The sequence below is a fragment of the Scyliorhinus torazame genome, chromosome 7 (genome assembly GCF_047496885.1).
Source record: "Scyliorhinus torazame isolate Kashiwa2021f chromosome 7, sScyTor2.1, whole genome shotgun sequence".
Lineage (NCBI taxonomy): Eukaryota > Metazoa > Chordata > Chondrichthyes > Carcharhiniformes > Scyliorhinidae > Scyliorhinus > Scyliorhinus torazame.
The window spans coordinates 174,273,461-174,296,587 of record NC_092713.1 but is presented as its reverse complement, the minus strand read 5'-3'; the positions used below and the strand labels follow the sequence as shown (position 1 = coordinate 174,296,587).

At 45.9% G+C, this 23,127-nt stretch overlaps 1 protein-coding gene and 1 long non-coding RNA gene across 2 annotated transcripts in view; both read right to left on the bottom strand.

Moving 5' to 3' along the window:
* LOC140426718 (uncharacterized) overlaps nucleotides 1–23,127 on the bottom strand; it is a 137,817-nt gene that overhangs the window by 101,305 nt on the left and 13,385 nt on the right. Inside the window, exon 2 of the mRNA XM_072511816.1 lies at nucleotides 14,355–15,397. Within this exon, the coding sequence (XP_072367917.1) occupies nucleotides 14,355–14,942 (588 nt within the window). The 5' untranslated portion in view covers nucleotides 14,943–15,397. The remainder of the gene's footprint in view (nucleotides 1–14,354; nucleotides 15,398–23,127) is intronic.
* On the bottom strand, nucleotides 1,818–3,973 carry LOC140426719 (uncharacterized). The gene is made up of 2 exons (XR_011948281.1): nucleotides 3,372–3,973; nucleotides 1,818–2,098 (listed from the first exon to the last, which is right to left on the bottom strand). It is a non-coding gene; the product is annotated as an uncharacterized lncRNA (long non-coding RNA).

Below are 23,127 nucleotides of genomic sequence, written 5' to 3'. Positions count from 1 at the left end.
ATGCACCAGAGAAAGCATCCTATCTGGCTGCATCACAGCCTGGTATAGCAACTGCTTGGCCCAAGACTGTAAGAAACTACAGAGTTGTGAACACAGCCCAGTCCATCACGTGAACCCGCCTTCCATCCATTGACTGTCTACACCTCCCACTGCCTTGGGAAAGCGGGCAGCATAATCAAAAAACCCTCACACATGGGTTATTCTCTCTTCCAACCTCTTCCGTCAGGCAGAAGATTCAAAAGTCTGAGAACACGCACTAACAGATTCAAAAACAGTTTCTTCCCCACTGGCCCCCTTATGGACTGAACTGATCCCTCTACGCATCTTCTCTATTGTTGTAGCACTACGCTCCGTATGCTTCACCCGATGTTTATGTCTATGTATTTACATTGCATATTTATCGTATGTCCTACATTTTTAATACATGGAATGATCTGCCTGGACTGTACACAGAACAATACTTTTCACTGTACCTTGTTACACGTGACAATAAATTGAAATCTGCAGGTATCAGTGCTGTCTTTGTGTCTCGGTTCCTGAAGTTGGTGAAACGGAGACCGAGACAGAGAGAAAAGGAATTAGATTAAATTTCTCCTTCCCCACACAGTTTAATATTTATCCAACTGACATTGCTAGTGGATCCCCCGCTAGTGAGATCATGGTTGGATTTTAATCACTAACTTGAAATGGAATAGATTTTGTCCAAAAGGGCAGATTTGAGACAAGTATTCACTTCTCCTCCCCCACTTCTTGATCCCCTTCTCCCATCCCTAATCTCTTCCCCACCCCGATCCCTTTGCCCCCCCGACCCCTTTCCACACCCCGATCTCCTTCCCCACCGAGTAATCCCCTTCCCCAAACCTGATCCCCTTCCACCACTCCCTGAACCCTCCCCCCCACACCCTGATCTGCTTCTCCACCAACTAATCTGCTTCCTCCCCCCCCCACCACCGATCCCTTTCCCCTTCCCCCACCTTCTGGTCCCCTTACCATACCCCCTGATCGCCCACCTCCTGATTCCCCACCCCCTGACCCCCTTCCACACCCTCTTATCTCCTCTGATTCCCTTCCCTCCCCAACCCCGATCCCATTCCCTGACTCTCTAGCCCCTCCTCCAACCCTGACCCCCTTCCGTACCCCCAACCTTTCACCAAATCCCTCATCGCCTTCCCTCACCCGACCCCCTTCCCACACACCACGATCCCTTTCTTCACTAATTCCCTTCCCTCACCCCTGATCCCCTTCCCAACTGACTAATTCCCTTCTCCCACCCCGTCCTCTTACTACACTCCCTGATTCCCCCACCTCCTGATCCCCTTCACACCCAGATTCCCTTCTCCACCCTGACCCCCTCCTCTACATCCTGATCCCCTTCCCCCGATCCCCTCCTCCACACAACCCCCTTCCCTACCCCAATCCACTGACCCGCTTCCCCCACCCCTGATCCTCTTCTCCACCCTCAATTCCCTTGCCCAAGCACCTGATCTCCAATCCCTTTCACCGATCCCCTTACCCCACCCCTGATCCCCTTTCCCATCTCATAACCTTAAACTATTTCCAGACCCTCAGCTCCTTCTCCACACCCCGGTATTTGCGAGATATCTTAAACTGTGATTGGTCAGAGTGCTGACACTGAGGGGCCTTATCTCAGTCCATTTATGAATGGGTTATTCTGAAATTTCAGAGTTTCTCTGCACTGATTTCCCCTTCCCATTTCCTGGAATTCCTACATCTGTCCCCAGTCTCATTCCACCCCGGGCACCTTGTTTACAGACACTGATCCTAAAGAGAAAGAAGACAGGGATAGAAAGCAGTGATCAATGCAGTAAGTTTTATTTATGATTACAGCCCATTATTCAGATAGCAGTAATACAGGGTTACGGGAGTGAGGCAATCAAACAGTCTGTTTCCAGGAACGAAGGTTTCAGTCAGTGAAGAGCTTAGGCTGCTGGCAATCTGGAACTTTCACTACATCAAGAAACAGTTTGGTTTGCTTGAGTCGAAGCATGAAGATGTGTTACAATCATGTTGGGGCTTTTACAGACAAATTCATGGTTCCTCCACATAGGCTCGGACAAATAGATATGGAGATTGGAACCTGAAATTCAGAATGAAGTGAGTGAGATATTTATACACTGAGGGAAAGAAACAATGAGAAAACATGAAGCTGATTCTGTCACTGTGACAGTTAAGTGTGAATATTTACAAGGACTATGTACAAATATACAGTAATGGGTCTAGGCTCGGAGCTGTCTCCGTGCTTGCCGATACACACTGCTCAGGCCAACACTACACTGGGCTCTATGTACTGGAGTGGGACATCAACCCACAAAATGCAGCACTCCCGGAGTGCTGGGCTCCACGACAGTGCAGCATTCCCGCAGTGTTGGGCTCCACTACAGTGCAGCATTCCCGCAGTGTTGGGCTCCACGACGGTGCAGCATTCCCGCAGTGCTGGGCTCCACAACAGTGCAGCATTCCTGCAGTGCTGGGCTCCACAACAGTGCAGCATTCCCGCAGTGCTGGGCTCCACAACAGTGCAGCACTCCCACAGTGCTGGGCTCTGTGCTGGGGTGAGACATCAACCCACAACAGTGCAGCACTCCCACAGTGCTGGGCTCCACAACAGTGCAGCACTCCCACAGTCCTCGGCTCTATGTACTGGAGGGGACATCAACCCACAACTTGTTCACTCAATTCCCAACTGACCCCCAGTAACTGACAATGAATCATTTCACCCCTTGCCACATCTCCATCTCCAAGAAAGTTGCAATATTAATCCATTAAAATAAACATGTTTGAAACCATTTTACTCTCATTTCCCTTCCCTGGTGTAATGAACTGGTTCCACAGACACCTCCAGTATCGCTCCGAATTCTCCATTCTTCACCTGGGAGACTGGACAGTGAGTGTGGAGGAAAGGGATTCAAGGAGCACCTGATCCCTGCCCTCACACACAGTGCACACTCACATTCTGCAGCAGGTAGCAGTGATCATGATCAGCAACTGTGAATTCCCCCTGTAATACCTGGGTACTGAGGCCAATTACAGAGTGTCCAATCTGGAACAATGTTGTGTCTGAAATCCAACAACTCGGGCCAAACCAGTAATTTATGTTTTCACTGTTGATCTGTTTGGATCAGCACCCAATGCCCACCATCCCCTGGACCCACTCAGATAGTGACTAAACCATCAGGGGATTTACCTGTGGAACTGGTTTACCTTAAATTCTCTAATCTTTCTTATAACCTGACAATCACCAATGCCCCCCCCCCCCCCACATCAAAACATGACATTGAAAAAGAGTAAAATAGTTTAAAAGTTAAACCATCTAAGCAATGGCTGCTGAGAGATCAGAGATTTTTACAGACCTGCACGATCGGAGCTATCATCTGGTTTTGCTCCGGTTTGATCAAGTTGGATTCAGCACCAAAACAATCAGAAAGAAGAGCAGCCCTTTCATCATCATCAGTGAAGTTTCTCTGAGTCAGTGCCAGAATTCTAGTGTTGAAATGTTCTACCTCATGCTGCCGAGGACCCGGGTTCAATCCCAGTCCCGGGTCATTGTCTGTGGAGTTTGCACATTCTCCGTGTCTGCGTGGACCTCACTCCCACGACCCAAAGATGTGCAAAGTAGGTGCAGGCCAAGCTAAATTACCCCTTAATTGGGAAAAATTAAAAAGGAAATATTCTGTCCCTAATCTTGAGTGTTTGCTGCTTTCATAATCACACACCACAGGGAGTTTCTCTGCTTTCCGCTGACACCATTGTAAAAAGGTGTTCCCATTACTGCTGCCAATCATTTACATGATTGTAACAAGCACAACCTGCACTGTTGGTTGGCTGAACACTTCGAATGGGTCCCAGCAGAGTGTCTGTGCCAAGTGTTCCAGCCAATGGGATCAACTCTTATAGGAACAGGACTTGGACATTTGGCCCCTCGAGCCTCCAGGAGGGGGGGGGGGGGGGAGAAGAGAGGAGGGGGGAGGGGGGTAGAGGAAGGAGGGAGATGGGGGGAGGGGGGAGAAGCTATGCGCAAGTCAAGGAGACGCGTCCAGAGTGGGAATTTGGAACTTGGTGCAGTGAGGTAATTCGGGGCAGAGTGAGAGAAGATGCTTTTTCCCTGCTGTTTTGTTCTCTTTCTTCTGGCTTGTAACTTTTAATCTGCAGGGAGAGAACCAGAGAGCACTGAGAACCTGGGAAGGTAAGTGATTTTTATTTATTTTTATTACCTTTTCAAATTGTGTGTGTGATGGGGTGGGAAACTAAAGTGCCATCACAGTAAAGCTGTGACCTGATTGGCTGGTTGGAAATCTACACTAAATTTAAAAATTAAGCATTGTTAAACTAATTCAACATAATTGCTTAATTAGGATTTAGAGGGGTATCCACGCCAGAGATCGGAGAGTACTGTATTTAGCTTTCACATTTATAAATCTAGTGCTAGGAAACATATAGTTAACAGTAACTTTTTAAAAAAACTTATAAATTTAATTTACTAATTAATTGACGCAATGTCAATTAGAGGGGCGCAGTGCTCTGGCTGCGAGATGTGGCAGGTCCGGGAGGCTTCCAGCGTCCCGGATGGCTTCATCTGCAGAAAGTGCACCCAACTGGAGCTCCTCACAGACCGCATGGTTCGAGAGGAGCAGCAGTTGGATGGACTTAGCAGCATGCAGATGGCGGAAAGCGTCATGGATCGCAGTTATATAAATGTGGTCACACCCAAGGTGCAGGCAAAGAAATGAGTAACCACCAGAAAGGGCAGGCAGTCAGTTCAGGAATCCCCTGTGGTTGTCCCCCTCTCGAACAGGTATACCCCTTTGGATACTGTCATGGGGGATAGCCTATCAGGGGAAAACAGCAGCAGCCAGATCAGTGACACCACAGCTGACTCTAATGTTCAGAAGGGGGGGTCAAAGCGCAGAAGAGCAATAGTCATAGGGGACTCTATAGTCAGGGGCACAGATAGGCGCTTCTGTGGATGGGAAAGAGACTCCAGGGTGGTATGTTGCCTCCCTGGTGCCAGGGTCCAGGATGTCTCCGAACTGGTAGCGGGCATCCTGAAGGGGGAGGGCAAACAGGCAGAGGTCGTTGTACATATTAGTACTGACGACATAGGCAGGAAGGGGCATGAGGTCCTGCAGCAGGAGTGCAGGGAGCTAGGCAGAAAGTTAAAAGACAGGACCTCGAGGGTTGTAATCTCAGGATTACTCCCTGTGCCAGTGACGCTAGAAATAGGAAGATAGAGCAGCTAAACATGTGGCTAAACAGCTGGTGTAGGAGGGAGGGTTTCCGTTATCTGGACCACTGGGAGCTCTTCCGGGGCAGGTGTGACCTGTATAAGGACGGGTTGCATCTAAACTGGAGAGGCAGAAATATCCTGGCCGCGAGGTTTGCTAGTGTCACACGGGAGGGTTTAAACTAGTATGGCAAGGGGGTGGGCACCGGAGCAATAGGTCAGAAGGTGACCTATTGAGGGAGAACTAGGGAATAGGGCCACTTTGGCTCTGAGGCGGAGAAGTTGCTGAACACAGCGGGTCTGGTGGCCTGAAGTGCATATGTTTTCATGCAAGAAGTATTACGGGTAAGGCAGATGAACTTAGAGCTTGGATTAGTACTTGGTACTATGATGTTGTTGCCATTACAGAGACCTGGTTGAGGGAAGGACAGGATTGGCAGCTAAATGTTCCAGGATTTAGATGTTTCAGGCGGTATAGAGGGGGATGTAAAAGGGGTGGCGGAGTTGCGCTACTGGTTAGGGAGAATATCACAGCTGTACTACGAGAGGACACCTCAGAGGGCAGTGAGGCTATATGGGTAGAGATCAAGAATAAGAAGGGTGCAGTCACAATGTTGGGGGTTTACTACAGGCCTCCCAACAGCCAGCGGGAGATAGAGGAGCAGATAGGTAGACAGATTTTGGAAAAGAGTAAAAACAACAGGGTTGTGGTGATGGGAGACTTCAACTTCCCCAATATTGACTGGGACTCACTTAGTGCCAGGGGCTTAGACGGGGCAGAGTTTGTAAGGAGCGTCCAGGAGTGCTTCTTAAAACAATATGTAGACAGTACAACTAGGGAAGGTGCTGTACTGGACCTGGCATTGGGGAATGAGCCCAGCCAGGTGGTAGAAGTTTCAGTAGGGGAGCATTTCGGGAACAGTGACCACAATTCAGTAAGTTTTAAAGTGCTGGTGGACAAGCATAAGAGTGGTCCTAGGGTGAATGTGCTAAATTGGGGGAAGGCTAATTTTAACAATATTAGGCGGGAACTGAAGAACCTAGATTGGGGGCGGATGTTTGAGGGTAAATCAACATCTTACATGTGGGAGGCTTTCAAGTGTCAGTTGAAAGGAATTCAGGACAGGCATGTTCCAGTGAGGCACATAGAACATTACAGCGCAGTACAGGCCCTTCGGCCCTCGATGTTGCGCCGACCTGTGAAACCACTCTAAAGCCCATCTACACTATTCCCTTATCGTCCATATGTCTATCTAATGACCATTTGAATGCCCTTAGTGTTGGTGAGTCCACTACTATTGCAGGCAGGGCATTCCACGCCCTTACTACTCTCTGAGTAAAGAACCTACCTCTGACATCTGTCCTATATCAATCTCCCCTCAATTTAAAGCTATGTCCCCATACCATCCGAGGAAAAAGGCTCTCACTGTCACCCTGTCCAATCCTCTGATCATCTTGTATGCCTCAATTAAGTCACCTCTTAACCTTCTTCTCTCTAACGAAAACAGCCTCAAGTCCCTCAGCCTTTCCTCATAAGATCTTCCCTCCATACCAGGCAACATTTTGGTAAATCTCCTCTCCACCCTTTCCAATGCTTCCACATCCTTCCTATAATGCGGCGACCAGAATTGCACGCAATACTCCAAATGCGGCCGCACCAGAGTTTTGTACAGCTGCAACATGACCTCATGGCTCCGAAACTCAATCCCTCTACCAATAAAAGCTAACACACCGTACGCCTTCTTAACAACCTCTCAACCTGGGTGGCAACTTTTAGGGATCTATGTACATGGACACCGAGATCTCTCTGCTCATCCACACTGCCAAGAATCTTACCATTAGCCCAGTACTCTGTCTTCCTGTTATTCCTTACAAAATGAATCACCTCACACTTTTCTGCATTAAACTCCATTTGCCACCTCTCAGCCCAGCGCTGCAGCTTATCTATGTCCCTCTGTAACTTGTAACATCCTTCCGCACTGTCCACAACTCCACCGACTTTAGTGTCATCTGCAAATTTACTCACCCATCCTTCTACGCCTTCCTCCAGGTCATTTATAAAAATGACAAGCAGCAGTGGCCCCAAAACAGATCCTTGTGGTACACCGCTGGTAACTGGACTCCAGTCTGAACATTTACTATCAACCACCACCCTTTGTCTTCTTACAGCTAGCCAATTTCTGATCCAAACTGCTAAATCACCCTGAATCCCATGCCTTTGTATTTTCTGCAGTAGCCTACCGTGGGGAACCTTATCAAACGCTTTACTGAAATCCATATACACCACATCAACTGCTTTACCCTCATTCACCTGTTTGGTCACCTTTCAAAGAACTCAATAACGTTTGTGAGGCACGACCTACCCTTCACAAAACCGTGTTGACTATCTCCAATCAAATTATTCCTTTCCAGATGATTATACATCCTATCTCTTATAAACCTTTCCAAGACCTTGCCCATAACAGAAGTAAGGCTCACTGGTCTAAGGTTGCCAGGGTTGTCTCTACTCCCCTTCTTGAACAAGGGGAAAACATTTGCTATCCTCCAGTCTTCTGGCACTATTCCTGTCGATAAAGATGACTTAAAGATCAAAGCCAAAGGCTCAGCAATCTCCTCCCCAGCTTCCCAGAGATACCTAGGATAAATCCCATCCGGGCCAGGGACTTTATCTATTTTCACACTTTCCAGAATTGCTAACACTTCCTCCTTATGAACCTCAAGCCCTTCTAGTCTAGTAGCCTGAATCTCAGTTTTCTCCTCGACAACACTGTCTTTTTCCTGTGTGAATACTGACGAAAAATATTCATTTAGCACCTCTCCTATCTCCTCGGACTCCAAGCACAACTTCTCACTACTGTCCTTGACTACTCTTACCCTAGTCATTCGTTTATTCCTGACATATCTATAGAAAGCTTTAGGGTTATCCTTGATCCTACCTGCCAAAGACTTCTCATGTCCCCTCCTGGCTCTTCTTAGCTCTCTCTTTAGGTCCTTCCTAGTTAACTTGTAACTCTCGAACACCCTAACTGAACCTTCATGTCTCATCTTTACATAAGCCTCCTTCTTCCTCTTGACAAGTGTTTCGACTGCTTTAGTAAACCACGGTTCCCTTGCTCGACCACTTCCTCCCTGCCTGACAGGTACATATTGTGGTCACTATCACCAAAGTGCTCACCTACCTCCAAATCTAATACCTGCCCTGGTACATTACCCAGTACCAAATCCAATATGGCCTCGCCTCTCGTTGGCCTATCTACATACTGTGTCAGGAAACCCTCCTGCACACATTGGACAAAAACAGACCCATCTAAAGTACTCGAACTATAGCGTTTCCAGTCAATATTTGGAAAGTTAAAGTCCCCCATAACAACTACCCTGTTGCTTTCGCTCCTATCCAGAATCATCTTTGCAATCCTTTCCTCTACATCTCTGGGACTTTTCAGAGGCCTATAGAAAACCCCTAACAGGGTGGCCTCTCCTTTCCTGTTTCTAACCTCAGCCTACACTACCTCAGTAGACGAGTCCTCATCAAACGTCCTTTCTGCCACCGTAATACTGTCCTTGACTAACAATTCCACCCCTCCCCCTCTTTTACCACCTTCCCTGAGCTTACTGAAATATCTAAACCCCGGCACCTGCAACAACCATTCCTGTCCCTGCTCTATCCATGTCTCCGAAATGGCCACCTGGCCACATCGAAGGCCCAGGTACCAACCCATGCCGCAAGTTCACCCACCTTATTCCGGATGCTCCTGGCATTGAAGAAGACACACTTTAAACCACCTTCCTGCCTGCCGGTACACTCCTGCAACTTTGAAACCTTAATCATGACCTCACTACTCTCAACCTCCTGTATACTGGAGCTACAATTCAGGTTCCCAAGCCCCTGCTGAACTAGTTTAAACCCTCCCGAAGAGCATTAGCAAATTTTCCCCCCAGGATATTGGTACCCCTCTGGTCCAGATGTAGACCATCCCATTTGTCGAGGTCCCACCGACCCCAGAATGAGCCCCAATTATCCAGAAATCTGAAACCCTCCCTCCTACACCATCCCTGTAGCCACGTGTTCAACTCCTCTCTCTCCCTATTCCTCGTCTCGCTAGCACGTGGCACGGGTAACAACCCAGAGATAATAACTCTGTTTGTCCTAGATCTAAGTTTCCACCCTAGCTCCCTGAATTCCTGCCTTACATCCCTATCCCTTTTCATACCTATGTCGTTGGTACCTATGTGGACCATGACTTGGCGCTGCTCCCCCTCCCCTTAAGGATCCTGAAAACACGATCCGAGACATCACGCACCCTGGCACCTGGGAGTCAACACACCAACCGCGAGTCTCTCTCGTTCCCACAGAATCTCCTATCTATCCCCCTAACTATGGAGTCTCCAATGACTAATGCTCTACTCCTCTCCCCACTTCCCTTCTGAGCCACAGGGACAGACTCTGTGCCAGAGACCTGTACCCCTTGGCTTACCCCTGGTAGTATCCAAAGCGGTATACTTGTTACTAAGGGGAACGACCACAGGGGATCCCTGTACTGACTGCTTCCTCCCAGCCCCTCTCACCGTCACCCATCTATCTTTATTCTTCGGAGTAACTACATCCCCGAAGCTTCTATCTATGACCACCTCTGCCTCCCGAATGATTCGAAGTTCATCCAGCTCCAGCTCCAGTTCCCTAACGCGGCCTCTGAGGAGCTGGAGATGGGTGCACTTCCCACAGATGAAATCAGTAGGGACACTCACGGCGTCCCTCACCTCAAACATTCTGCAGGAGGAACATTGCACTACCTTCCCTGCCATCCCCTCTAGATAAAAAAAGAAAAAGAAAGAAAGAGCTTACCTGTTATTCACTCCTTCTCAGCAAGCACTCACTCAGCAACCTCTGCGCCCCGCACGATAATACCGGAGGGAAAATAAAAGAAAAACTACTTACCAGTCACCAGCCAGTCACTTACCTGCAGGCTGTGACGTCATGGTTCAACTTCTTTCGACTTGTACCTGCCGTCGAGCCTTCCTCTTGATCTTAACAGCGGTTGGTTTTTTGGGGGTTAGAGGAGGGGGTAGGAAGGGAAACACTGAAGAAGTGTTTCGGGTTTAAGTGTCACTTGACAACAGCTCCTGCACAAACCACCTTCAAGTTAGGGTGAGCACACGGACGTATGCAAATTTTCCCCGCAACAGCCAATCAGCATCTCCGCTCTACTGCCCTCTGCTGGATGCTTGTCTTCACTTGAACAGCTCGTGTCTCTTGCTGAGGTACACCTTCAAGTTAGGGCGAGCACACGGACGTATGCAAATTTCCCCCTCAACAGCCAATCAGCTGTTCGACACGTACAAAAGAGGGTAGCCAGGGAAAGGGTTGGCCCACTGAAGGATAGGCAAGGGAATCTATGTGTGGGCCAGAGGAAATGGACGAGGTACTAAATTAATACTTTGCCTCAGTATTTACCAAAGAGAAGGAATTGGTGGATGTTGAGTCTGAAGAAGGGTGTGTAGATAGCCTGGATCACATTGAGATCCAGAAAGACGAGGTGTTGGCCGTCATGAAAAATATTAAGGTAGATAAGTCCCCATGGCCTGATGGGATCTACCCAAGAATACTGAAGGAGGCTAGAGAGGAAATTGCTGAGGCCTTGACAGAAATCTTTGGATCCTCACTGTCTTCAGGTGATGTCCCGGAGGACTGGAGAATAGCCAATGTTGTTCCTTTGTTTAAGAAGGGTAGCAAGGATAATCCAGGGAACTACAAGCCGGTGAGCCTTACGTCACTGGTAGGGAAGTTACTGGTGAGAATTCTTCGAAACAGGAGCTACTCCCATTTGGAAGCAGATGGACGTATTAGTGAGAGGCAGCATGATTTTGTGAAGGGGAGGTCGTGTCTCACTAACTTGATAGAGTTTTTCAAAGAGGTCACAAAGATGATTGATGCAGGTACGGCAGTGGATGTTCTCTATATGGACTTCAGTAAGGCCTTTGACAAGGTCCCTCATGGTGGACTGGTACAAAAGGTGAAGTCACACGAGATCAGGGGTGAGCTGGCAAGGTGGAATCAGAACTGGCTAGGTCATAGAAGGCAGAGAGTAGCAATGGAAGGGTGCTTTTCTAATTGGAGGGCTGTGACTAGTGGTGTTCCGCAGGGATCAGTGCTGGGACCTTTGCTGTTCGTAGTATATATAAATGATTTGGAGGAAAATGTAACTGGTCTGATTAGTAAGTTTGCAGACGACACAAAGGTTGGTGGAATTGCGGATAGCGATGAGGACTGTCAGAGGATACAGCAGGATTTAGATCGTTTGGAGTGTTGGGCGGAGAGATGGCAGATGGAGTTTAATCCGGACAAATGTGAGGTAATGAATTTTGGAAGGTCTAATGCAGGTAGGGAAGATACAGTGAATGGTAGAACCCTCAAAAGTATTGAAAGTCAGAGAGATCTAGGTGTACAGGTCCACAGGTCACTGAAAGGGGCAACACAGGTGGAGAAGGTAGTCAAGAGGGCATACGGCATGCTTGCCTTCATAAGCCGGGGCATTGAGTATGAGAATTGGCAAGTCATGTTGCAGCTGTATAGAACCTTAGTTAGGCCACATTTGGAGTATAGTGTTCAATTCTGGTCGTCACAGTACCAGGACGTGGAGGCTTTAGCGAGGGTGCAGAAGAGATTTCCTAGGATGTTGCCTGGTATGGAGGGCATTAGCTATGCGGAGCAGCTGAATAAACTCTGTTTGTTCTCACTGGAACAACGGAGGTTGAGGGGGCGACCTGATAGAGGTCTGCAAAATTATGAGGGGCATAGACAGAGTGGATAGTTAGAGGCTTTTTCCCAGGGAAGAGGGGTCAATTACTAGGGGGCATAGGTTTAAGGTGCGAGGGGCAAGGTTTAGAGTAGATGTAAGAGGCAAGTTTTTTTTACATAGAGGGTAATGGGTGCTTGGAACTCGCTGCCGGAGGAGGTGGTGGAAGCAGGGACGATAGTGACATTTAAGGGGCATCTTGACAAATACATGAATAGGTCAGCAATAGAGGGATACGGACTCAGGAAGCGTAGAAGATTCTAGTTTAGTTGGGCAGCATGGTCGGCACGGGCTTGGAGGGCCTGTTCCTGTGCTGTACTTTTCTTTGTTCTTTGGGAGGAGGGGGAAGGGGAGAGGAGGGGGAGGGGAAGGAGTGAGGAGGGGCAGTGGGAGGAGAGGGAAGGGGTGGGGAGGAAGGGGGGAGAGGAGGGGGAGGAGGGGAGGAGGGAGGGTGGAGGGGGAGGGGAGTGAAGTTCAGCAGCCACCTATCACGCAAAGGTTGTTTCCAACAACGTTCAGGGACAGATGAGTATTAAATGTGTTTCGACCACGGACTAAATGAGTGACAGATTCCCTGCCGATAGAAATCCCAAAAGGTGGGATGCATTTAGGAGACTGTGACAGATTCCCTGCCTGTAGAAATCCCAGGAAAGTGTGGTGTTTCTCGGAGGCAGTGACAGATTCCCTCAGTCGATATCCCAGGAAGGTGTGGTGTTTCTCGGAGGCAGTGACAGATTCCCTGTCAGTCGACATCCCAGAAGGTGTGATGCATCTAGGAGGCAATGACATTCCCTGAAATCCCAGTAGCTGTGATGCATCAAGGAGGCAGTGACAGATTCCCTGTCAGTCGACATCCCAGAAGTTGTGATGCATCTAGGAGGCAGTGACATTCCCTGTCAGTAGAAATCCCAGAAGGTGTGATGCATCAAGGAGGCAGTGGCAGATTCTCTGTCAGTCGACATCCCAGAAGTTGTGATGCATCTAGGAGGCAGTGACGGATTCCCTGTCCGTAGAAATTCCAGAAAGTGTGGTGTTTCTCGGAGGCAGTGACTGTTTCTGACAGTAGAAATCCTAGGAAGGTGTGCTGTTTCTCAGAGGCAGTGACGGATTCTGTCAGTCGATATCCCAGGAAGCTGTGGTGTTTCTCGGAGACAGTGATCTATTCTCTGCCAGCATAAGGATCTGAAGTTGTTGTCCATCTCTCTTTGATTGATAACCCATTTGAAGTGTGGAGTTGGTAGAGTTTGATTGATGAGTACTTTTTCCCTATATTCTGCCTGTTGATAGTTTCTAAAATTTGCTTAGACTCAATTAACTCCGATACCATTTGCTGTTGAGCTATCTGAATCATTGATGGTTCTATCTGTGTGGAAATCAAGACAGTTTGAAAGGGTAATTTGGATTCCAGTGTTACGCCATGCACAGCTAAATTAAAACAAATATAAAATATCAAAGCTCCCTTTCTAAAACTCTCAGTAACATGAACATTCACATGAACTTACAAATTAGGAGACCACTCAACCTCTCGAGCCTGCACCACCATTCAATAAGATTATGGTGGATCTGATTGTAACCTCAACTCCACATTCTTGCCCATTCATCTCGTTTATCAAGAATCTATCTACCCCTGCTTAAAAAATAATCAAGGACTCTGCTTCAACCACCTTTTGAGGAAGAGAGGTCCCAAGATTCACTACCCTCAGACAGAAACGTTCCTCCTCATCTGTCTTAAATGGATGACCCCTTATTATTAAACAGTGGCACCTAGTTCTAGATTCTCCCACAGGAGGAAACATTTTATTCACATCCTGCCTGTCAATACTCAATCGGGATGTTATATATTTCAATCTCAGCATTGGCTCAGTTGTTGTCTCTAGTTGTTTGATGTGAGTGAAAGCTGCTTCTTGTTCTGTGAACATCCTCTGCAGTGAACTTGTATTGAGGTTCACAATCTGATGATAGATTTGATAAAACTTGGATAAGTAGCTCCCCAGTGTGTTCAGTGATGTTCCCGGAGGTTCAAAAACTGTGTGAAGGTTTTATTACGGAACTCACACCAATAGGGTTTCTCCCCTGTCTGAGTCTGTTGATGGACCAGAAGACACACTGACAATGTGAAAGTCTCGTCACACCTCACACCAGAATGGTTTCTCACCAGTTTGGATCCACTGGTACTTTAGGAGGACCGAGGAGTGGGTGAAAACCTTGTCACAAACATTGCACCTGAAGAGTATCTCCCCTGTGCAAATGCTCCGGTGTCACAGGAGGGACAAAGTCACAAAAGCTTCATCACAAACCTTGAAGGGTTATTCCGCTATATGGATCCTCTGATGGACCTGGAGGTTCCATGATCGGGAGAATGACTTGTCACACACCTCACAGGTGAATGGTTTCTCCCCCGTGTGAATGAGTCGGTGTCTGCCGAGATCTGATGACAACGAGAATGATTTGTCACATACCTTGCATGTAAATGGTTTCTCTCCTGTGTGAATGAGTTGGTGTCTACGGAGATTTGATGAATCAGAGAATCTTTTATCGCACACCTCACATATGAATGGTTTGTCCCCTCTGTGAATGCGTTGGTGTACACGGAGATGAGATGATCGGGAAAATGATTTGATACACACCTCGCACGTGAATGGTTTCTCGCCTGTGTGAATATGTTGGTGCAGGAGGAGGGTTGATGACTGCGAGAATGATTTGTCACACACCTCACATGTGAATGGTTTTTCCCCTGTGTGAATGAGCCGGTGTTTCACCAGGCCTGATAATTGTGCAAAGTCCTTGTTACACACCTCACATATGAACGGTTTCTCCCCAGTGTGAATGCGTTGGTGATTCATGAACGTCGATGGGTGTGTGAAGGCTCGGTTACAAACCTCACATTTGAATGGTTTCTCTTCCATGAAGCTGTTGTTGTGTTAACAGTTGTACAACAGAAGTACCGTGTGTTCAGAGATCTTATCAACCTGTGGAGCCTTCCTCACACACCTCACACTTGAACAGACTTTCACCTGAGGGATAAGTCAGTGATTCACGAGGCTCGATGAATGATTAAAGCTCTCACCACACTTGAACCGCACTCACACTTCTTCCCAGACTCACACTGAACGATCTTTGGAAAGGTTGGTCCTGCTGGAAGGTTCCACACCACTGACCAGTTTCAGATCTAACGATATGTCAAAGCTCCCCTGACCTGACTGATTTCCAAATTATGGTTTGACTGCCCAACCTTCTCTGTGTTAAGCAAAGCTATGAATGGACTGGATGTCTTCCCACAGTTGCTTCTTGTTTGATGGTCAGGATCTATTGGTGGTGTCCATCCTCTCTGCATTCTCTGGTGTTGTACAATGCAATCCTTCTGTAAAACAGGAAAAGAAACCATGACTTCCTCAAACTCCCTCCCTCCTTTGCTGAAAGGGCTGATTCCTCAGGCTTCTTTATTTATACTTTCATAGGATGTAGGTGTCTCTGGCTTGGTCAACATTTGCTACTCATCCCTAATTACCCTTGAGGTGGGTCACCTTCTTGAATCACTGCAAGCCGTGAGGTGTAGGTAAACCCAGGGCCATGAAGAGATATCTTGGGCCTTGGTGCTTCTCCACCACCCCCAGCCCCTTTAAACCTCCCCTCACATCCTTAAGGCACCCAGAATTGCAAATGATAGCCACAGTGGGGTTAGACTGTTTCAAATAGCTTTAGAAAAAACGTTTGGCCTTTCTATTTGTTATGGGCCAGGGTTTAGAGAACCCATGGAGTTCACCTGACCCACAACTTTTAATAGATTGTGGTATGGGGAGCACACGGCCCACTCGACAGGTGTGGTGTAGCAGAAATGGAAAAGTATGTTTTAAAGCAAAACAATGTTTATTCTATGAACTCAAGTTAATCTTTTTAAAACATACAGTGAACATCTTAGCAACCATCAATTTAAATACAACCCCCAAAGACTACAACACTAAGTAATCCTTTAAGCTTTCCTTTTACCATCCATACGACTTTGAAAAAAAACCTTGATCAGAAGCACACCAGGTTAAAGTCACTACTGAATACATTTATAATTCTGAATTCACCAAATGATCAAGACATAGTCTTTTGATGGCAGAGAGAAGAACAGCAGTACACCTGCTTGGTTTGGCTTCAGCTCCAACACTGAAAACAAAACTAAAACACATCCTGCAGCAAACAGCCGAAAACAAAAGTAAAAAGCTGACAGATAGCCCAGCTCCACCCACTCTCTGACATCACTGCAGTAGTAAACACCCATTTCTTAAAGGTACTCTCACTACAAATATTTATATACACACCCATTTATAAACACTCATTTATTTAAGGTACTCTCACGACAGATATTATATACAAACCCATTTATAAACACCCATTTTGTAAAGGTACTCTCACATGACACCTTCCCCCAAGAAAAATAAATAAACCATCAACTTCAAGATGGTTTCATTTTTCACCTTTTCACTATCCTTTAAGAAATGCACACAGAAAATATACTTTTTCATTTCAAAAAACAACAACACACGCAAACAGGTATAATAATATAGTCCATTTTTTTTCATTCTTCTTCCTCCAATTGAAATCCTTGATTGACAGTCTCTTTGAACAAGAAGGTCCTTGCACGATCCGTCCATTTCTCTACGCCTCGGCATTTCTCTTTAAAGTCAGATACTTCAGTTCAATTTGATCACAGAGTCCCTTGCAATTCTCCAACACAGGAGCATTGGTTTCAGGCCGCTTTCAGGCAGTCAAATGCCTGTTGAAACTCCGCTGTCCACTGAAATTTTCAACATTTCTTCTGCAAGTCCATCAGTGGAGCCACCACACTACAAAGCGTTTGCACAAATGTTCGATCAAATCCACTCATGTCAAGAAATCGCATTATTTCCCTTTGTCTCGAGGATATCGAAAACTCCTCAAGGAAAGTGACTTGGGCTTTTCCAAATTCACTTTTGGCTAGGTTTACCACCAAACCCGCCTCCTGAAGTCGATCAAATAACTCCATCAGATGTTTTAAATGTTCTTTCCAGGACTGGCTGAAAATTACCAGATCGTCGATGTATACCGCATAATCAGGTAATCCTGAAACAACTTTGTTAGTTAACCATTGAAATGTGCTGGGGCGTTTTTCATGCCAAATGGCATAACTTTGAATTGGTATGTACCATCTGGAGTCACAAAAGCTGACATCTCCTTCGCCCTTTCGGATAAAGGTACCTGCCAGTCACCTTTAAGTAAATCCAGTTTGGAAATAAAAGCTGATTATTCCATTTTCTCAATGCAATCCTCCAAACGTGGGATAGGACAAGAGTCCGTTCTTGTAACTGCATTAACCGTTCTATAGTCCACACACAACCGTTGGGTACCGTCTGGTTTCGGTACCATCACTATGAATGAGCTCCATTGGCTGCAACCAACTTCAATTATGCCATTTTTAAGCATATTCTGAATCTCTTTGTTAACCTGTGCCAATTTTAAAGTGTTAAGTCTATATGGATGTTGTTTGATTGGAACAGCATTTCCCACATCTACATCATATATAGCCATTTTAGTACTTCCTAATTTATCTCTACAAACTTGCCCACATGATATCAATAGCTCTTTCAGGTCAGTCCGTTTTTCCTCTGGAAGGTAACTCAACAATTTATCCCAATTTTTAAAAACATCCTTGTTTCCCAATTTAATTTGAGGTATGTCAAATTCAAAGTCATCTGGATTTGGTTCGTCACTTTGAGTTAGAATCATTAAAACCTCCTCCTTTTTCTTCCTTCCCTTTCAAAGTACCTTTTGAGCATATTCACATGACACACTCAGTGAGTCTTCCTTCTATCTGGTGTTTTTACCACATAATTCACCTCACTTAATTTCCTTTCAATCTGATAAGGTCCACAAAACCTAGCTTTTAAAGGCTCATCTACCACTGGTAACAATACTAAAAGGTTATCTCCACTGGCAAAACGACAAACTTTGGATTTCTTATCTGCGACCCGTTTCATCACATTTTGCGCAACTTTCAAATGTTGTCTAGCCAATTCACTTGCTCTATTTAATCGTTCCCTAAAATTCGACACGTAATTTCCCGATTTCGCACTCACCAATTTTTACTTAATCCATTTAAATGTCCTCTTACCTCATGACCAAAAGCTAGTTCAAAAGGACTGAATTTTGTTGGCTCATTAGGAGCATGCCTAATTACAAACAGTACGAATGGAATTCCTTTATCCCAATCCTCTGGATAATCGGGACAATAAGCCCTCTACATTGTCTTTAATGTCTGATGCCACCTTTCTAATGCTCCCTGCGATTCTGGATGGTACGCAGTTGATTTAGATTGTTTTATTCCTAAGCTATCCATAACTTATTTGAATAACTTTTGAGGTAAAATTTGATCCTTGATCCGATTGTATTTCTGTGGGTAGTCCATATCGAGTAAAGAATTAAAGTAACTCATTCACAATCTTTTTACCTGTAATATTATGTACTGGAATGGCCTCTGGAAACCGAGTAGACACATCCATTATAGTCAAAAGATATTGATTCCCACTTTTTGTTTTAGGAAGCGGTCCTACGCAATCAATTAGGACCCTTGTAAAAGGTTCCTTAAATGCTGGAATGGGTATTAAGGGTGCCAGTTTTATCATTGCTTGGGGCTTCCCTATCACTTGACATGTGTGACATGATTGACAAAATTTAACTACATCTTTATGAAGTCCTGGCCAATAAAAATGTTTCTGGATTTTAGCTTGAGTTTTCCTTATTCCCAAAGGACCTCATGTGCAACTCGCAACACCTCCTTTCTATACCCTACCGGCAATACTACTTGATGAACTTCTGTCCACTTTTCATCCGCCTGCATATGTAAAGGTCTCCATTTTCTCATCATGACATCACTTTTACGGTAATAACACTCTGGTATACTCTCAGATTCCTCTTCCGTGTTTGCTTTCTGATACATCCGTTTTATTTCTACATCTTTCTGTTGTAACTCCGCCAATTTTCCTGAACTAAAAATATCCACCTCATCCTCCACCTGTTCTTGTTCGTTTTCAAACATCTGATCAAAATCGTTTCTGATAATTGCACTTCAACTTCATCTTCACTCTTTGATTTCTCCTCGTCTTAACCTGTGACTTTGCGACCTTGTTACTGCACAATCCGGAAAAATGCCAGGATATTCGTCCTTCAACGCTTGAGTTGTCTGATTTTCCACTCGCTTATCAACCATAGTAGGCATCACTCCCACCTGCAATCCAGCTATATCATTACCCAAGATAAACTGTATTCCTGGACAAGATAGTTTCTCTCTTACTCCACTTCACCACTCTTCACTTGACTTTCCAACCTTACCTTATATAATGGAACACTACTCCTCTCACCCTGAATTCCACATATTACCATCTATTCTGGCAACATTCTTCCCAAACCACAACTCCTTATCTCTTACCATTAAAGATTGACTAGCTCCCGTATCTCTTAAAATTGTGATTTCTTTACCTGTTCCTCCTGATACACATGAGTAAACTAATTTGATTTATTATTGTCACATCTATTAATATACAGTGAAAAGTATTGTTTCTAGGATGCTGTACATAAGGAAGGAGAGAATGCAGAATATAAATGTTACAGTTATAGCAAGGTGAAGAGAAAAGATCAACTTAATACGAGGTAGGTCCATTCAAAAGTCTAAACTTTACCCACACAAGTAAATTCTTTAAAGAGATCTGGCACCTTCTTATCAATCACCTCTTGATCAGGCTGTACAATCTTTTGCACCTCCTTTGCTTCACTTGGGCTTTCCTTTACCACTCTAACAAACCCCACTGTCTTATCCTGTTTTACCACATCAGCCTTCCCAGTGCTTTTCTTCAACCACCAACACTGTGACTTTACACGGCCTAGTTTATTACAGTGAAAACATTTGAAACTTTTCATTTTTTTTCCACCCTCCTGGATTTCTTTTTTAATCTGAGGTACACTCTCATTATCTCCCATCAGATCACCTTTACCACTTGAGTATTTCTCATGTCCCCAGTTTCTATCCCTCAGGCTGAAACTGATGTCGGAAACCAAGCTTTGATTTATGAACTAATTCATAATCATCTGCCATTTCTGCTGCAAATCTCGCAGTTTTAACCCTCTGTTCTTCCACATGAGTTCTCACGACATCAGGAATTGAATTTTTAAACTCCTCCAAAAGTATAATTTCTCAGAGCTTCATACGTTTGATCTATTTTCAAAGCTTTATCCACCTATCAAGAATACTCTGTTTGGTCCTTTCAAACTCCATGTATGTTTGACCAAATTCTTTTCTTAAATTTATAAACCTTTGTCTGTAGGCTTCATATGCACCCAAGATGGAATTTTTCACCTCCTCATACGTCCCAGATACCTCCTCCGGTAGTGATGCAAACACTTCACTAGCCCTACCTACCAGCTTTGTTTGAATCAGTAACAGTCACATGTCCTGTGGCCATTTAATTTGTTTAGCTACCTTCTCAAATGAAATGAAAAATGCTTCTACCTCCTCCTCGTCAAACCTTGGCAATGTTTGGACATATTTAATAGATCCCCGCCAAGGCTTCGACTTTGGTGCTCTTTCTCACTATCCTTATCACTATCATCCAACAGTATGTTTCCCTTTACGTCTGCCACTTTTAACTGACTGTCATGTTTCATGGCCATTTTCTGAAGTTCAACCTCTCTCTCTTTATCTTTTTCCCTGATCTGTATCTCCCTGTCTCTTTCTTTTTGTTCTGCTTGGGCTATTCTTTCTTTTCTCCTTTCTTCTCTCTCCTTTTCTTTTCCTCGCTCTCTCTTTCTGCTCTATCTCTTTCTGCTCTCTCTATTTCTCTTTCTTTTTCCGCTCTCTCTCTTTCTTTTTCCTCTCTTTCGTATTAAAGCTGCTTTAATTCTTTCTCATGTTCCATCTGTTTAATTTGTAACTGAATTTTTACCATTTCCTTTTTTTTTATTAAATATTTTATTGAAAATTTTTAGTCAACCAACACAGTACATTGTGCATCCTTTACACAATATTATAACAACACAAATAACAATGACCTATTTTATAAACAAAAAATGAATAAATAATAAATAACAAAAATGAAAACTAGCCCTAATTGGCAACTGCCTTGTCACAAGTAACACTCTCCAAAAATATAATTTAACAGTCCAATATATAATTATCTGTAGCAACGACCTATACATACTATACAGTATATATTAACAACCCTGAGAGTCCTTCTGGTTCCTCCCCCCCCCCCCCCCTCCCCTCCCCGATCCTGGGCTGCTGCTGCTGCCTTCTTTTTCCCATTCCGTCTATCTTTCTGTGAGGTATTCGACGAACGGTTGCCACCGCCTGGTGAACCCTTGAGCCGACCCCCTTAGGACGAACTTAATCCGCTCTAGCTTTATAAACCCCGCCATGTCATTTATCCAGGTCTCCACCCCCGGGGGCTTGGCTTCTTTCCACATTAGCAATATCCTGCGCCGGGCTACTAGGGACGCAAAGGCCAAAACATCGGCCTCTCTCGCCTCCTGCACTCCCGGCTCTTGTGCAACCCCAAATATAGCCAACCCCCAGCTTGGTTCGACCCGGACTCCTACTACTTTTGAAAGCACCTTTGTCACCCCCATCCAAAACCTCTGTAGTGCCGGGCATGACCAAAACATATGGGTATGATTCGCTGGGCTTCTCGAGCACCTCGCACACCTATCCTCCACCCCAAAAAATTTACTGAGCCGTGCTCCAGTCATATGTGCCCTGTGTAATACCTTAAACTGAATCAGGCTTAGCCTGGCACACGAGGACGACGGGTTTACCCTGCTGAGGGCATCTGCCCACAGCCCCTCCTCGATCTCCTCCCCCAGCTCTTCTTCCCATTTCCCTTTTAGTTCATCTACCATAGTCTCTCCTTCGTCCCTCATTTCCCTATATATATCTGACACCTTACCATCCCCCACCCATGTCTTTGAGATCACTCTGTCCTGCACCTCTTGTGTCGGGAGCTGCGGGAATTCCCTCACCTGTTGCCTCGCAAAAGCCCTCAGTTGCATATACCTGAATGCATTCCCTTGGGGCAACCCATATTTCTCGGTCAGCGCTCCCAGACTCGCGAACTTCCCATCCACAAACAGATCTTTCAGTTGCGTTATTCCTGCTCTTTGCCACATTCCATATCCCCCATCCATTCCCCCCGGGGCAAACCTATGGTTGTTTCTTATCGGGGACCCCCCCAAGGCTCCAGTCTTTCCCCTATGCCGTCTCCACTGTCCCCAAATCTTCAGTGTAGCCACCACCACCGGGCTTGTGGTGTAGTTCCTCGGTGAGAACGGCAATGGGGCTGTCACCATAGCCTGTAGGCTAGTCCCCCTACAGGACGCCCTCTCCAATCTCTTCCACGCCGCTCCCTCCTCCTCTCCCATCCACTTACTCACCATTGAAATATTAGCGGCCCAATAATACTCACTTAGGCTCGGTAGTGCCAGCCCCCCCCCTATCCCTGCTACGCTGTAAGAATCCCTTCCTCACTCTCGGGGTCTTCCCGTCCCACACAAAACCCATGATGCTCTTTTCAATCCTTTTAAAAAAAAGCCTTCGTGATCACCACCGGGAGGCACTGAAACACAAAGAGGAATCTCGGGAGGACCACCATCTTAACCGCCTGCACCCTCCCTGCCATTGACAGGGATACCATATCCCATCTCTTGAAATCCTCCTCCATCTGTTCCACCAACCGCGTTAAATTTAACCTATGCAATGTGCCCCAATTCTTAGCTATCTGGATCCCCAGGTAACGAAAGTCCCTTGTTACCTTCCTCAGCGGTAGGTCCTCTATTTCTCTACTCTGCTCCCCTGGATGCACCACAAACAACTCACTTTTCCCCATGTTCAATTTATACCCTGAAAAATCCCCAAACTCCCCAAGTATCCGCATTATTTCTGGCATCCCCTCTGCCGGGTCCGCCACGTATAGTAGCAAATCGTCCGCATACAAAGATACCCGGTGCTCTTCTCCTCCCCTAAGTACTCCCCTCCACTTCTTGGAACCCCTCAACGCTATCGCCAGGGGCTCAATCGCCAGT